Raw genomic sequence first — 15,887 nt, forward strand, 5'->3', positions numbered from 1 at the left:
GTTGCTGAGAACCATGTGTTGCTGAGAACCATGTGTTGCTGAGAACCATGTGTTGAGAACCATGTGTTGAGAACCATGTGTTGAGAACCATGTGTTGAGAACCATGTGTTGCTGAGAACCATGTGTTGCTGAGAACCATGTGTTGCTGAGAACCATGTGTTGCTGAGAACCATGTGTTGCTGAGAACCATGTGTTGCTGAGAACCATGTGTTGCTGAGAACCATGTGTTGTTGAGAACCATGTGTTGCTGAGAACCATGTGTTGCTGAGAACCATGTGTTGCTGAGAACCATGTGTTGCTGAGAACCATGTGTTGTTGAGAACCATGTGTTGCCGAGAACCATGTGTTCAGAACCATGTGTTGCCGAGAACCATGTGTTGCCGAGAACCATGTGTTGCCGAGAACCATGTGTTGCCGAGAACCATGTGTTGAGAACCATGTGTTGCGAACCATGTGTTGCTGAGAACCATGTGTTGAGAACCATGTGTTGAGAACCATGTGTTGTTGAGAACCATGTGTTGAGAACCATTGTGTTGCTGAGAACCATGTGTTGAGAACCATGTGTTGCTGAGAATCATGTGTTGAGAACCATGTGTTGAGAACCGTGTGTTGCTGAGAACCGTGTGTTGCTGAGAACCGTGTGTTGCTGAGAACCGTGTGTTGCTGAGAACCATGTGGTGCTGAGAACCATGTGTTGCTGAGAACCATGTGTTGCTGAGAACCATATGTTGCTGAGAACCATGTGGTGCTGAGAACCATGTGTTGCTGAGAACCGTGTGTTGCTGAGAACCATGTGTTGCTGAGAACCGTGTGTTGCTGAGAACCATGTGTTGCTGAGAACCATGTGTTGCTGAGAACCGTGTGTTGCTGAGAACCATGTGGTGCTGAGAACCGTGTTGCTGAGAACCATGTGGTGCTGAGAACCATGTGTTGCTGAGAACCGTGTGTTGCTGAGAACCATGTGGTGCTGAGAACCATGTGTTGCTGAGAACCGTGTGTTGCTGAGAACCGTGTGTTGCTGAGAACCATGTGTTGCTGAGAACCGTGTGTTGCTGAGAACCATGTGTTGCTGAGAACCATGTGGTGCTGAGAACCATGTGGTGCTGAGAACCAAGTGTTGCTGAGAACCATGTGTTGCTGAGAACCGTGTGTTGCTGAGAACCATGTGGTGCTGAGAACCATGTGTTGCTGAGAACCGTGTGTTGCTGAGAACCATGTGGTGCTGAGAACCGTGTTGCTGAGAACCATGTGGTGCTGAGGACGATGTGTTGCTGAGAACCGTGTGTTGCTGAGAACCATGTGTTGCTGAGAACCATGTGTTGCTGAGAACCCTGTGTTGCTGAGAACCATGTGTTGCTGAGAACCATGTGGTGCTGAGAACCATGTGTTGCTGAGAACCATGTGGTGCTGAGAACCATGTGTTACTGAGAACCATGTGTTGCTGAGAACCATGTGTTGCTGAGAACCATGTGTTGCTGAGAACCGTGTGTTGCTGAGAACCATGTGGTGCTGAGAACCATGTGTTGCTGAGAACCGTGTGTTGCTGAGAACCATGTGGTGCTGAGAACCATGTGGTGCTGAGAACCATGTGGTGCTGAGAACGATCTGTTGCTGAGAACCGTGTGTTGCTGAGAACCATGTGTTGCTGAGAACCATGTGTTGCTAAGAACCCTGTCTTGCTGAGAACCATGTGTTGCTGAGAACCATGTGGTGCTGAGAACCATGTGTTGCTGAGAACCATGTGTTGCTGAGAACCGTGTGTTGCTGAGAACCATGTGGTGCTGAGAACCATGTGGTGCTGAGAACCATGTGCTGAGAACCATGTGTTGCTGAGAACCATGTGTTGCTGAGAACCATGTGTTGCTGAGAACCATGTGTTGCTGAGAACCATGTGGTGCTGAGAACCATGTGGTGCCGAGAACCATGTGGTGCTGAGAACCATGTGTTGCTGAGAACCAATGTGTTGCTGAGAACCATGTGGTGCTGAGAACCATGTGGTGCCGAGAACCATGTGGTGCTGAGAACCATGTGTTGCTGAGAACCATGTGTTGCTGAGAACCATGTGGTGCTGAGAACCATGTGGTGCCGAGAACCATGTGGTGCTGAGAACCATGTGTTGCTGAGAACCATGTGGTGCTGAGAACCATGTGGTGCTGAGAACCATGTGGTGCTGAGAACCATGTGGTGCCGAGAACCATGTGGTGCTGAGAACCATGTGGTGCTGAGAACCATGTGTTGCTGAGAACCATGTGTTGCTGAGAACCATGTGTTGCTGAGAACCATGTTATTTATAGTTTGTGTCTAGTATTAAAATACTTGATAATGTGTAACTAAATCTAATGTCGATAAATTATCTATACATTTTTTCACATTGTATTGTTAACTGGAGATAAATCTGTGTATATGTTGCGGTAAACCGAAGATGTGTATACTGGGGAGAGAGAGAAAGATGAATGAAGTAAAGAAATATTCCGATATTCCATCTGGCTTGGGAATATTTCCCACTCCACAACTTAAGGTAACTACCGAGTGTGTGTTTACATCACCTTCAAGCGAGTGGCAACGGGTATACCAAAGTTGTTTACACAGTGAATACCACAAAAGCTTTGTAAACAATCTTGTCAACACTAGAAAAATGTATCGGTGTACCAGGAGAGTGATGTCAGGGAGTCAGTGGTACCCACTGAAGCAGGAAATACAGTGTTTTAAAATGATGAATCCAGTTTAAAATGAGTTTATTTCACGATCAGGTCTATCATTTTGAAACATGTTGTGTTCACTCTTAATTCCTCTCACAGAACACAAGTTTCGTTAATTATTCACCAGAATTTCATTTTAGGGATCGAGAGGAAAAGATGTTATGGTGTGGCCTTAATATTTATTAATGTATATTTTGAGTGAGAAATAAATTGTTACACTAGAGTCATATATTAGAATAAATGTGTCTGAGTAAACTGAACTTCAAATTATATTTAATTTTAGGAAGTAAAGAGATAAATTCATATAATGTTAATATATTTTGTGAAAAACTTTTATGGTCTTATATAAAGTAATCAGAATTTATTGTTATTATATTAATGATATGAATATATATATATATATATATATATATATATATATATATATATATATATATATATATATATATATATATATATATATGTAATGTATATGTATATATATGTAATAATTACACAAAAACACACACACACACACATACATCCATACACACATTAGAATGTATTAGTGTAACACGTAATGTTATTGCCTGCAGTAGAACCAGTGATGGGGAGACAGTAATTTATTGACAAAGTTTCTGCTTTCATCTTCAGGTTTGCGTCTCAGGACGCACCTGCTGTGCTCTCACATTCCTTCATTGCATTGGTTCTGAAACATGTTTGCAATTGCAACTCAAAAACGCCTAGAGCAACATCCTAACACACACAACCACACACACACAACCACACACACACAACCATGAAATACTACAAATGGACCTAAACAAGCTGCAAGATTGATCTTACACGTGCTGTTAGAATTCAACCTCAGCAAAGGCAAAGTTATGAAAACTCGGGAAGGACAAAAGACGAACAGAAGCCGAGTACTGACGCTGCAGCCATCATAGGAGAAGGGCTTCGGGATGAGCATAGTACCAAGCATATCGCCTGAGACACACATCATCCGAATAACCTTCAGGGCGAACTCTCATCTGGGAAGCCTAAGGTTATGTTTAAAGAATCTTGAAAGTCATTAACGACACTGTATGACACACGTCATACAGTGTCAGCAGCAGAAAACCTACTCCGTAGTTACAAGGCGAGTACAGCTAGCCGAGTACAATCAGCCGAGCATATCATGAGTACAAGTAGATGATTGAAACTAGGCGAGTAAACTTGGTGAGTAAAACCGAGTACAAAACTAGGAGAATAAACTTGGAGAGTACAGCTAGGCGGGTAAAAAACTAAACGTGTAAACTTGATGAGTACAACTAGGCAAGTCCATCTCAGAGTGCAGCTAGTTGAGTATAACCAGCGGAGCATAACCTATTGAGTACAGCTAATGAGTACAACTAGATGAGAAGTAAAGTACACACAGGAGTTATTAATGGCTCGTGCATTGTTAGCGCTTTCCAGTATAACCGGCCGGACTTGTCTCCCAACCTTTCTTAAGTCACTGAGATTGCTTCTCATCTGTCTTTACCGAGACCAGCCAATACCATGGTCTAATAACGAGTACTTTTTAATGTGTCCACACCTGAAAATTCAATTATTAATACGAACTCTGGGTGGGAATTACCAACAGACTGTCTTTAGGAGGGAGCTGGACAGGCACCTAAAGTCAGTACCCGACCAGCTGGGCTGTGGTTCCTATGTTGGTTTGCGTGTAGCCAGCAGTAACAGCCTGGTTGATTAGGCCGTGATCCACCGCGAGGCCTGGCCACGGGGGCGTTGACCCTCGGAACACCTCCAGGTATAAAGGAAAGGAAAATTGAACTGTGATTTTCACTGCATCATTTGTTATTGAACCTCGCGTCTGCTCTATGAGGAACTTCCTCTCATTTGTCGACTACCCCCAGCCTCTGGGATTCGGACTTCGCAGGCAGTGACTCTGTTAAGCTAAGTGGTTGACACCAGAGATACGTACGAAAAGGTACTCTTCGCATACGGGAAGTTGGGATGACCTATTGACACAGAGTATTAGTGGAGGATGGGTATATTAGACAAGTGATCTTCAGCTTCTAAAACAGCTTGTTGGATATATCCCACAATTTACTAAACTGGCCAAACTAATAAGTGCGTATTTTGTCTACGTCGTCATGTATTTTAAGGTAATCATCTTTCCACTACTTGCAGAAAAATCGAGTATCACAGCTAGAGTATATATAAAGTCAAACTAAAGCCTTGAAGACACTGCCTCCAAGGAGTCTTGCAAGAATATCACTATCAAGAAACTGTACTCAGTTTGGTGTTCTCTGATACATAGCGCTTGAAACACCGTTGAACCTATGAGACATCAGGACGTGTATCGTCATTAATAATCGCAAATGCTTTATAACCAGCTTTTGCTGCAAACAACTGAGAAGTATGGAGATACTTGCTCCTTCTTGTAGAGATTTCAATGCTGAGACTTAATCTCAGTGTTCCTTGGCATTTTGGCAGCAAATCTCCTACCTAGTGATACAAAGCAAATTTTCTCAAGGTCTTTGTGTTTAGATTCTCTCTCTCTCTCTCTCTCTCTCTCCCCATCAGGAACTCAGGAACTATCACATTTGCTTGGTTGAAAGAGCCGTTGAGAAACTTCCTGTGCCAATATGTTAAGCGAATTTCGTTGAACGTTTCTCTGCAAATCTGCAACATGAACACTTCCATTACGAAACATTGTGATCAGTTCGTTCATTTATTAAATTCTACTTTCCCTGGCAATGACTTCACAGCAGACGGCAGCATTATGTGCCTTGAAGCTGTCATCTTGCCACATGACAGCGTGTGCCAAAAACACTGCCAAACAAGGTACAAGTCCCGTAACTTGGAACAAATGTGCACTTCTCCTGTCAGCAGTGTGTGCCAAAAATAATGGATGAATATTTTGTTGGGCCTATTAACCCAGAGGGTTAGTAAGCCAGAATAACCACATAAGTTCATAATGCTATCAGACTGTCTGTCTTCTCTCCATTTAAAGTTCACTCCCATCCCCCCCCGGGTGCGACCCATACCCACACCAGTCACCTGGTACTTACTGTTAGGTGCATAGGGGCAGCAGATGTAAGGAAATATGCCCAACGTTTCCGCTCTTCAGAGGATCGAACCGCAGTCCCCTCAGTTTATGAGCTGATGCCGCTATTAAGTGAGCCAGCCACGAGCCGCCTCTTTCATCTGCATCAAGTGTACGGATCATGAAACAAAATACTAGCGATATGTATTTTTTTCATCTGTAAACCTGAAGTCCCTATAACAGGTTAGATTTTAAATGGTCCGAATCTGTCTGGTACGACCATTCGTCGGGAGGCAGTCTGGATAAGCTTTCTTTTGTTATTAAAGTTAATGTGGTGCACTCCCAAGCCGATCTTCGGGAATACAACGAATGTGCATTTAGGATGAATATTTGACTTAGTTGACAGTAAGAGAGGTGAACAGCACTAGGCTAGAGGTCAGATCTGCCGGTCACCACTTCGGAATTGTGAAAATGTTTAGGTTAGGTAAGGTAAGGTGTGTCAGGAAACAGGACAAGTGTTTCTAGACGCGGGTCTTAGTCGTATGATGACCCGCATCAGATGACCAAAAGCTCCAGCTAATATTTGTCAGATGACCTTTTTTTTGCGTTACACTGAGCTTCATTGTGTTGCTCTTGTTCCCGCCCTGTAGAGGAGGTTTCTTGATTGTGTATAACGGCAGCATGACCTATAGTAATGACCCTCAGCATGACCTATAGTAATGACCCTCAGCATGACCTATAGTAATGACCCTCAGCATGACCTATAGTAATGACCCTCGCCAACCAAAAATTCCTGCATTCATTTTTCTAACCTCTACTCTTCTTGCTCTTAGGTCTGCATGGTAATCTTTCTTGTGTTTTTATCCTTCAGTTAATCATCTACATTTTACTGTAGACTACATACCAGCTACGACACTATCATTTCATTATACGCTGAGCACTAGATATTAATGTCATGACACTTCATTGTACAGTGTACTCTTAGTCATGATAACTTTTTATGGACTGCCGCACACATAACTTCCTAAGGAATAATCACTTGCCAACACCACTATATTTGATGGAGAATTACAGACATGTGCAACATCTGGGTATCTATATTTGTAGATGTTTCACCATCCAGTGGCTTTATCAATACAAATTCAAGGACATAAGAAGAATGTAGAACTGTATATAAAAGACGAGGTAATTATTCACTCAGCTGAGTGACTAATTACTTCGTCTTTTGTATATAGTTCTACAATCTTCTAATTATATCCTCGATTTTGTATTGATAAAGCCACTGGATGGCGATACATCTACGAATATAGATACCCAGATGTTGCACATGTCTGTAATTCTTCATCTTGTCGGCACTGTATACCATTCTTGTACTATATGCTTGACATATGACAGGTATTATGTCGTACCTACGTATCTCAGACTGGTCTGGAACCTATGACTCCGTCGAGGACGACCATGGTATCACCCAGTATTTAAGAGCCAGAGACAGCTGACCTTGCCAGGAGAAATTGCTTTGTTCTTCGTTCACGACGATTTTTATTGATCAAGTAAAGGATGTAATAACCTACCAGTGCTATAATCTCAAAGTTTACAATGTGTCGTATCTATCAAGTGCATAAAATTTTAGCCACGAAGTCGTTTTCCGGTTTAACTAATCACACCATCATTATAGAAGACATGTAAATATAGTTTTTTACATGTGATAGCTGCACTGCTAAGATTTTGTTGTTGTTTACAGGTTGCAATTGGAGAGCCCAAGTAATAGAGAGAAAATATTGAAGTTGGCAACGTACAGGACAAAGTCAAATGTTTCATTTTGTTTGCAGAATAAAAATCTGTGACAACTGTTCATTAGAACTGCTGGTACTAATGTGGAAGAGATTCTCCATCAGAGCCCAGCACTCGGTCGTGACTCCACAAGTTCTTGGACACAGCAAGTGCTGGACAGGCCTTGGAGTAGATTGCTACGTGTATATAGGACACTGGTGCTACCATCTACAAGGCACTCCAATGTAATCATGGGAAATTTCTGCTTCGTGCTTCACATGAACTTCATTTACCAAACTCAACAGTGCAAAGCTTACTCACGGGATTACGACTTCACCCACATGAAGAACAACTAGTCCAGGTCTTACAGTCGAACGACAGACCTCAGTACTTTGAGTGCATGTTCCATATTTGACCCAAAGAGAACAAAAATTACCTGAAGGAGGGTTTATTATCTGATTCAGTTACAGTTCACGTAAAGACGAGTTAAATGGCTCAATGTGCGAACACGGGTGTCCGAAAACCTACATGAAATTTGTGAATATCCAAAACTCAGTGTCTGGTTTGGACGATAAGGTAACAGACCCATTCTGCTTTTATATGCCAACCGTCACAGAAAATGTGTACAACATAGCGCAGTGTTATTATTCAGGCTCCAGATAGAAGAGTTGCAATCAGTTATTTTCTGGCAAGACTGTGCACCTCCACACAGCCCAGTGATTGTGCGTGATTATCGTAAACACGAATCTTTCTGGCAAATTGTGCGATGGTCCCTAACCCACCCACCCCCCCCTTTCCCTCGCTTTTCGACTTTTTTTGGAGGGATATGTGAAAGATTGTTTTCCATATATCACTTGTTGACACTGAAACACTCCGTCCGTTATCAAAAAAATTATTGCATCGTAGTCACACTAGATATGAAGATTGAGACACTTGTGCAACATTTGGGTATCTTTATTGTGAAAACGTTTCGCCAGCCAGTGGTTTCCTCAGTCCAATACAGAGAAGAACCGTTATTCTCTGTTAGGGCGAAGAAAACACTGGCTGGCGAAACGTTTCCACGAAGATTCCCAAGTATTGCACAAATGTCTCATTCTTACTGTTGTCTGTTTTCTAAGGTACTTGTATCCCACTGGATATGTTGAATAAAACATTGGATGAACTGGTATGTCGATTAAATATGTCACCGGCCACCAGAGGTGCACACGAAGATATAGAATGTATTAGTTCAGCTCCTTTATGTCCTCTGGCATAACAGATTGCCTGACATGCTCTCTGCCAGGCCTCTTCTCTACATAGCTGACTCCTCTGTGCTCATAGACCACTGAATTCTGGGCTTTGGTTTTTTGAGATCCTGAAGCTCTGACAGTTGGCCTTGGATATCCTCCACACACTTTCCACAATAGTTTTGTCGTTGCGGTTGTTCTAAGTTTTCTTTCTCAAAAGGCAGGCAGGCTTAGACCACCTGTTCCACTCAACTCTGAGATCAAGCCTCAGACAGGCTAGTTAACCGCTCATTACCTCCCAAGAATCTACTGCATAAACTTACACCACCTGACTCGCGTTCCTGGTGATTTTTTTCCCGAGAAACCCCATTACGTTTGCATTTGCTTTGCCAGCACAATATTAAACCTCAAAATCAAACCCGGCCAGTTCAGCAACCTAATCATTGCTACACAGTCTTACTTTTGCTGTGTTAATATTAATCAGACGAGTATTTTCTGCGAGGACTTTCAAAATTTATTGGCCATTAGATGGTCTTTGAACTTAGCAGTCACAGCGAACTTTAGTGGAAGGAACTAATTTCATGCTGCTATAGTTGTTCATATTCTTCGTTTTCTCCTTGCGATAAGACAATGCTTAAATAATTTAAACTGGCATCTGTCTCCAGTGTAACTTCACATTTGAGAACTTGAGTCATCACTAGCTTCTCCTTCAGGGGTGCAAGCATTATTTCCTTAGTCCATTTATACAGTGAGTAATTATGCTGGTTCCACCGGCCCAAACGACAAGAATATTATTGGAACAGCAGTGCTGGCAAATCCTTGTACAAATTTCATATCAAATGCAGCAAATACCAGGAAAGATTTCAACAAGAACCGAAGAACATGCTAGTTTTGTGCAGTATATATCTTCGAAGGGTTTGTTTCTATTCCTTCTCCAGAGACTACATAACTCAGGTAGAACACTGAGTTTTAGTAGGTGACACTAAGAAAGCTTTAACTTAAAAGTTATAAGTACCATTTGCAACCATTGTAAATGACTTTTCAAAAAATCCGATAAGATCATCAGATCATCAATGTGAGCCAAATGTGTTGACAGTCTCTCTCCGCCATAAACTTTCTTCATTATTCGTTGAAACATTAGTGGCGCATTACAGAAGCCCATTGGTATTAGTTTTGTTGCTGTTGGAGGGATGCATTTACACCTAAAGGTTTCCTCATACTATTTTAAACATGGAGAACCATTTGGCTCTCGCCAAAGCGTCACAAATTTCATCAATCCTTACCAAAAAAATTTTTACGGCCTTATCTAGTTCCCTATAGTCAACATGCAGCCTAATAGACCTATCTATCTACTTGACAACCACAATAGAGCTGCAAGAAGGCTAATACAAGCAGTTTCATTATATGGTCAGTGAGCTCTTGAATCTGGTTTATTAACACTTGCCAGGAGAGGCTCATTAATATCGTTCTGTTCTCTCCTCCTGACACTAATTATTTCAGTAAGTTTACAGGATCAACCACAGTTTATTTCGTATTTGTGATGATACGACTAACAGAACCACATGAACTCAGGTTCGTAAAGTCACTTGGCATGCCTGGCTTGCCATCATTCCACAATTTTAACTGGCCTTGTATGGCATTTAGCGTATTTCCAATCACGGAGTGCCGATACTCCATGACCGCTGATATAGTCTCAGACTTTCCATCCTTTACTAAGTCTTACTGGAGTTTCTTCCACATTTGCAACTGGGGATATTACTCTTTAGTACCCGAGTGTGATGGTAACTATCTCACCCCGCGCTTGGCCTCCACAACCCACATGTTGCCTGCTATCTCCCAGTTCTTAGAACTCCAATGTGCAAGCAGGTCCTATTATGTATTTAGCCAGCAGAGGCATCCAAATGGAAAGAAGCCACTTGGACGTCTTTGAGTTATTCTAGATAACTTACACCCTGTATGATAATTGTACTTATGTGTACCTGTGCCTAAATAAATTTACTTACACTCCACCTTAAAACAGTGCCGTCAGCCATCTTCCTCGGCTCTCAAGTCTGGTGTTACCTACCCAGGACTGATAGTGATTAGTAAAGTCTCACGGCGGTGACCAAGGATGCTCATCCCAATTAAGCCTTGTACTTTGCCTCTTTTTTTAAGGCAGAGTACCACAATTTTATGACAGAAAATAGTCGGTCCACAGCAGATCAAAAGCCTGGTTGACCAGGCAAGCACCAAACGAACTCATCACAGGTATAATAAACAAGATAAGGGATCGTTAGTGGGTACTCTCCTGGAGGATACCCATTGTTAAGGTTCAAATTAAGTTTATAACCCATTCATATCTTGGCAAGAATAAGTGATAAAGCTGGTGACCTCTTCTGTTTCCCTTCTTCTCTTTTACTCTTTTAGAGGAGAGAGAAATGAGCAAGAAAGGAGATGGAAGACTACTCAGACGTGCTCAGATTACAATGTGTAATTTACTTCGATTTCGAACCAGGGGAGGAACTATTATAATACACACACACACACACACACACACACACACACACACACACACACACACACACACAGTAGCGGCCAATGAAGAGGCAGGGCCAGGAGCTGTGACTCGACCCCTGCAACCACAACTAGGTGAGTATACACACAAAATCGTCCCTATATATTAAAACTTGGACAAGAGACATTGAATTATAAATATCTTTACCATATATGTCAGTGATTCTGATAAAGATTATAAGGAATCTGTAAGGAAAACATTTGAAGAGAAGCTTTTTTTTATATAGATTCAGAAACATAACATTAGCTGATTCATTTGCTGGAGTTATTTGACAGAGTTACATATATTAAATAAGAAAGGATAACGTAGACTGAATCATCTTGTACTGCAAGAAATTACTGACACGGCGCCACACCAGAGGTTAGAAATTAAAAGAACAGGTAGAAATATAAGACATATTGCTCCAGTAAATCAGGGAGTATCTGACTATTGTCTCCATCTCCTTTTTTTGAAAGGTTCTCTCATCTAGATCCTTCACTTCTCTCAAGAAATATTTCAAAATATAGTCTATCCTTCTGTAGTCCCCATTTCCTATTATTCACTTTTCTTATCTATTACCCTTTACACCAGGTGCATGATCGTTGGCAACTAGTGGGTCCCCATAATTAATTTTAGTTAGGCTCACTTTGTGTAAAACCCAGATCAAGTCTTGCTGGTTCATCTTCCCTTCTCACTCTAGTCGTTTCTTTCACATATTGGATCAGAAAATTCTTTGTTTCTGCTTCTCTAAGATTTTCTCTCATTGTTTCTGGTTTCCTTGGGTAGTTTCATTTTTACTAGTCATACTTAGTGGTTCAGTTCTTCTACTGCTACTTTAGCTTTGCTTCTTTTTCCTTTCTCTTTCTCCTGTTACCACTATATGAATCATCATCCTTAAATTTTGATCATACTCTTCATTTCGTCTCCTTTTGTTTGCTGGTGGATTGTATATCACTGTCACTATTACTTTCGTTATGGACATTACCGTTTATGTTGTATAATCCTTGTAATCCCCTATTCCCAAGATTCGCAATTTCTCAAATTTCCAGGTGCTCTTAACCACTAGTGGTGTTACTCTCCCTCCTCTGTTTTTCCATTTGTTCTTATTTGATAGCCCTCTGGGAATACTGTATTTGTGTACGAGTGTGTACGTGTACGAGTCCAAACACTGACCGATGAGACAGGCTAACCTACATTAAAAAAAAATCAAACAATATTAGTAGTATATCTTTCAGCTCACCAGCGAGGCCCTCCAACTCATTCTATGTATAGTACAAACGAGCTATTGCTCCTTTATAGTCTGATACGAAGTGAAATGTTTCTCAAATATATTAAACACCTGTTTCCATCGAATTCAGTGTTTAACAGTTAGTAGCTAAACCAGATGCTGTACATGAGCAGGATTACATTTAATACCTACAAAACTAAGTTTGGGGCAAGTATATAATACTGTATATCAAAATTAAAGTACATTAATTATTGCAGATGATTATTTTAAATGTAAATATGTATTAATTGTAAGAATCGCCTATGAATGGTATTTATTAGTGATGTAAATTTATATAATGTGTGTATATAATATAGAAAGGGTGTTTTACATAGTTTTTTCTTATTTCCTGCATAATTTTTTTGTTTTAGGGGGGCCAAATAAAAGAACTGATTTTATATGATGCTGTTTTTTTAATTATTTGACATTATTTTCATTCTATTTTTGTTTACGTATTTACAAAAGTAATGACAGTGTATTAAGATCTTTTTTTTATCATGTAAATCAAATTATTTGATTTCTTTTACAAGACTGGAAGTTTGAAGTTACCTTGCTCTCTTTGCATGGGTCGAGTACTGTTATATTCGCAGGGAAATGTTAAACCCGTGTGAGGGTTATAGAGTCTGGGGAATGGGACGAGAGAAGGATAACCCAGGTTTAATCCGAGAAAGATAAAGGCAGCTCCGGTTTCTTGTATCAAGAGCCCTTCAGCAGCATCAAGGAACTCCCTTGAGAGGTGTAGTGGTTGAGCTCCAACTCCAGGACCTTTACTCTTCAGAACATCCGGTGATTTGTATCTTACGACTCGCGAAATCGTAACATAACTGCAAATTAAAATGGTATACATTATCGACTATATCAAGAATTCAAAACGTGTACAACATCTGTGTTTGGGTTTCTTGTAGACGTTTCGCCCTTCAGTAGCTTTATCAGTACAATGACGTAATGTGAAGAAATATATTACCTCATGTGTATATTTCTTCATATCATGTCCTTGTATTGTGTTAATAAAGCCACTGGATGGCGAAACGTCTACAAATCAAGATCCCCAGGTGTTGCACATGTGTGATTCATCATGGCTGTAAACAACTGAATGAACGGAGGGAGGTTCGAACACATGGCCAGTCTGTCCAGAAATGATCAGGCCAGTGCGCCATCCACTGTACCATGCTGGCCGCATCATAAAATTTATCCACGAGATAAAATAAAACATTAAGACATACCTATTAGGAAACGTTTCGATCCTTGGACCTTGTTTACTTCGGATCAAGAAATATTTGAGGTACCAGGTTCGAAACGTTTTATAATATTTCTGAGTGTTTACTTAGAAGTTTTTCCAAAGGATGTTGCACTAGAGCTCCCCAGACCAACGCTGATGTCAGAGTAGTCTGTCAAACTAACCACGGAACGGGTGGGGTTTAAACTTATGGCCAGTGAGTCGTAAAACTCCATGCCAGTGCGTAAGCAACTGAGCCAGCTGGCTACAGTAAGATTCATCCAACTACGTACATTGCTATACACTATAGGGAGGTTAGCATGAGCCACCACTGTGACCACAAATACAAGTTTTTACAGATTAATCTCCCGCCAGTGTGGCTGTGGCAAACTCAGCACAGTGGGGCCTTTACCTTCCTAGTGTGTCTAGAAATGTACCTATTTGGGGGAATCTTGGTGTAAACGATGGAAATTTATACTGACAGGTGGTTTGGTGCTGTTATTAGGCTGGTATGGTACAGGGATGAACGCTTTGGCCTAAAACCTGCTAGGTTTTAGGACGCCCCGTGAGATATGTGATCTGGCTATGTTATACATATGAATCAGTGAATGCTGTACCTAAGTCTTGTACCATTGGTTGCTGTACCAAAGTCTTGTACCAGTGGTTGCTGTACCAAAGTCTTGTATCAGTGGTTGCTGTACCAAAGTCTTGTATCAGTGGTTGCTGTACCAAAGTCTTGTATCAGTGGTTGCTGTACCAAAGTCTTGTATCAGTGGTTGCTGTACCAAAGTCTTGTATCAGTGGTTGCTGTACCAAAGTCTTGAATCAGTGGTTGCTGTACCAAAGTCTTGAATCAGTGGTTGCTGTACCAAAGTCTTGTATCAGTGAATGCTGTACCCAAGTCTTGTATCAGTGAATGCTGTACCCAAGTCTTGTATCAGTGAATGCTGTACCCAAGTCTTGTATCAGTGAATGCTGTACCCAAGTCTTGTATCAGTGGTTGCTGTACCAAAGTCTTGTATCAGTTAATGTTGTACTAAAGTGCCACACGGTAGGTATTCAGAAAACTTACCACATTGTAGGTCTCCAGACCACCAGTGCCACACTGCAGGTCTCCAGACCACCAGTGCCACACTGCAGGTCTCCAGACCACCAGTGCCACACTGCAGGTCTCCAGACCACCAGTGCCACACTGCAGGTCTCCAGACCACCAGTGCCACACTGCAGGTCTCCAGACCACCAGTGCCACACTGCAGGTCTCCAGACCACCAGTGCCACACTGCAGGTCTCCAGACCACCAGTGCCACACTGCAGGTCTCCAGACCACCAGTGCCACACTGCAGGTCTCCAGACCACCAGTGCCACACTGCAGGTCTCCAGACCACCAGTGCCACACTGCAGGTCTCCAGACCACCAGTGCCACACTGCAGGTCTCCAGACCACCAGTGCCACACTGCAGGTCTCCAGACCACCAGTGCCGCACTGCCGGTCTCCAGACCACCAGTGCCGCACTGCCGGTCTCCAGACCACCAGTGCCGCACTGCCGGTCTCCAGACCACCAGTGCCGCACTGCCGGTCTCCAGACCACCAGTGCCACACTGCCGGTCTCCAGACCACCAGTGCCACACTGCCGGTCTCCAGACCACCAGTGCCACACTGCAGGTCTCCAGACCACCAGTGCCACACTGCAGGTCTCCAGACCACCAGTGCCACACTGCAGGTCTCCAGACCACCAGTGCCACACTGCAGGTCTCCAGACCACCAGTGCCACACTGCAGGTCTCCAGACCACCAGTGCCACACTGCAGGTCTCCAGACCACCAGTGCCACACTGCAGGTCTCCAGACCACCAGTGCCACACTGCAGGTCTCCAGACCACCAGTGCCACACTGCAGGTCTCCAGACCACCAGTGCCACACTGCAGGTCTCCAGACCACCAGTGCCACACTGCAGGTCTCCAGACCACCAGTGCCACACTGCAGGTCTCCAGACCACCAGTGCCACACTGCAGGTCTCCAGACCACCAGTGCCACACTGCAGGTCTCCAGACCACCAGTGCCACACTGCAGGTCTCCAGACCACCAGTGCCACACTGCAGGTCTCCAGACCACCAGTGCCACACTGCAGGTCTCCAGACCACCAGTGCCACACTGCAGGTCTCCAG

The 15,887-nt window shown here is 42.7% G+C and overlaps 1 protein-coding gene across 5 annotated transcripts in view; it reads left to right on the forward strand.

The window, feature by feature from the left end:
• LOC128699706 (neuronal PAS domain-containing protein 2-like) overlaps positions 1-15,887 on the forward strand; it is a 689,714-nt gene that overhangs the window by 656,215 nt on the left and 17,612 nt on the right. For 3 of the 5 annotated variants that reach the window (XR_011393897.1, XM_070099405.1, XM_070099404.1), the window contains one exon: positions 7,454-12,838. The exons of the other annotated variants lie outside the window; for them this stretch is intronic. Coding sequence is in view for 2 of the 3 variants with exons in the window: in XM_070099405.1 (XP_069955506.1) it covers positions 7,454-7,494 (41 nt within the window). In the remaining variant the exon portion in view is untranslated. Of the gene's footprint in view, positions 1-7,453; positions 12,839-15,887 lie in introns of those variants that run through there. 5 annotated transcript variants of the gene reach the window in all.

The sequence above is a fragment of the Cherax quadricarinatus genome, chromosome 67 (genome assembly GCF_038502225.1).
Source record: "Cherax quadricarinatus isolate ZL_2023a chromosome 67, ASM3850222v1, whole genome shotgun sequence".
NCBI lineage: Eukaryota > Metazoa > Arthropoda > Malacostraca > Decapoda > Parastacidae > Cherax > Cherax quadricarinatus.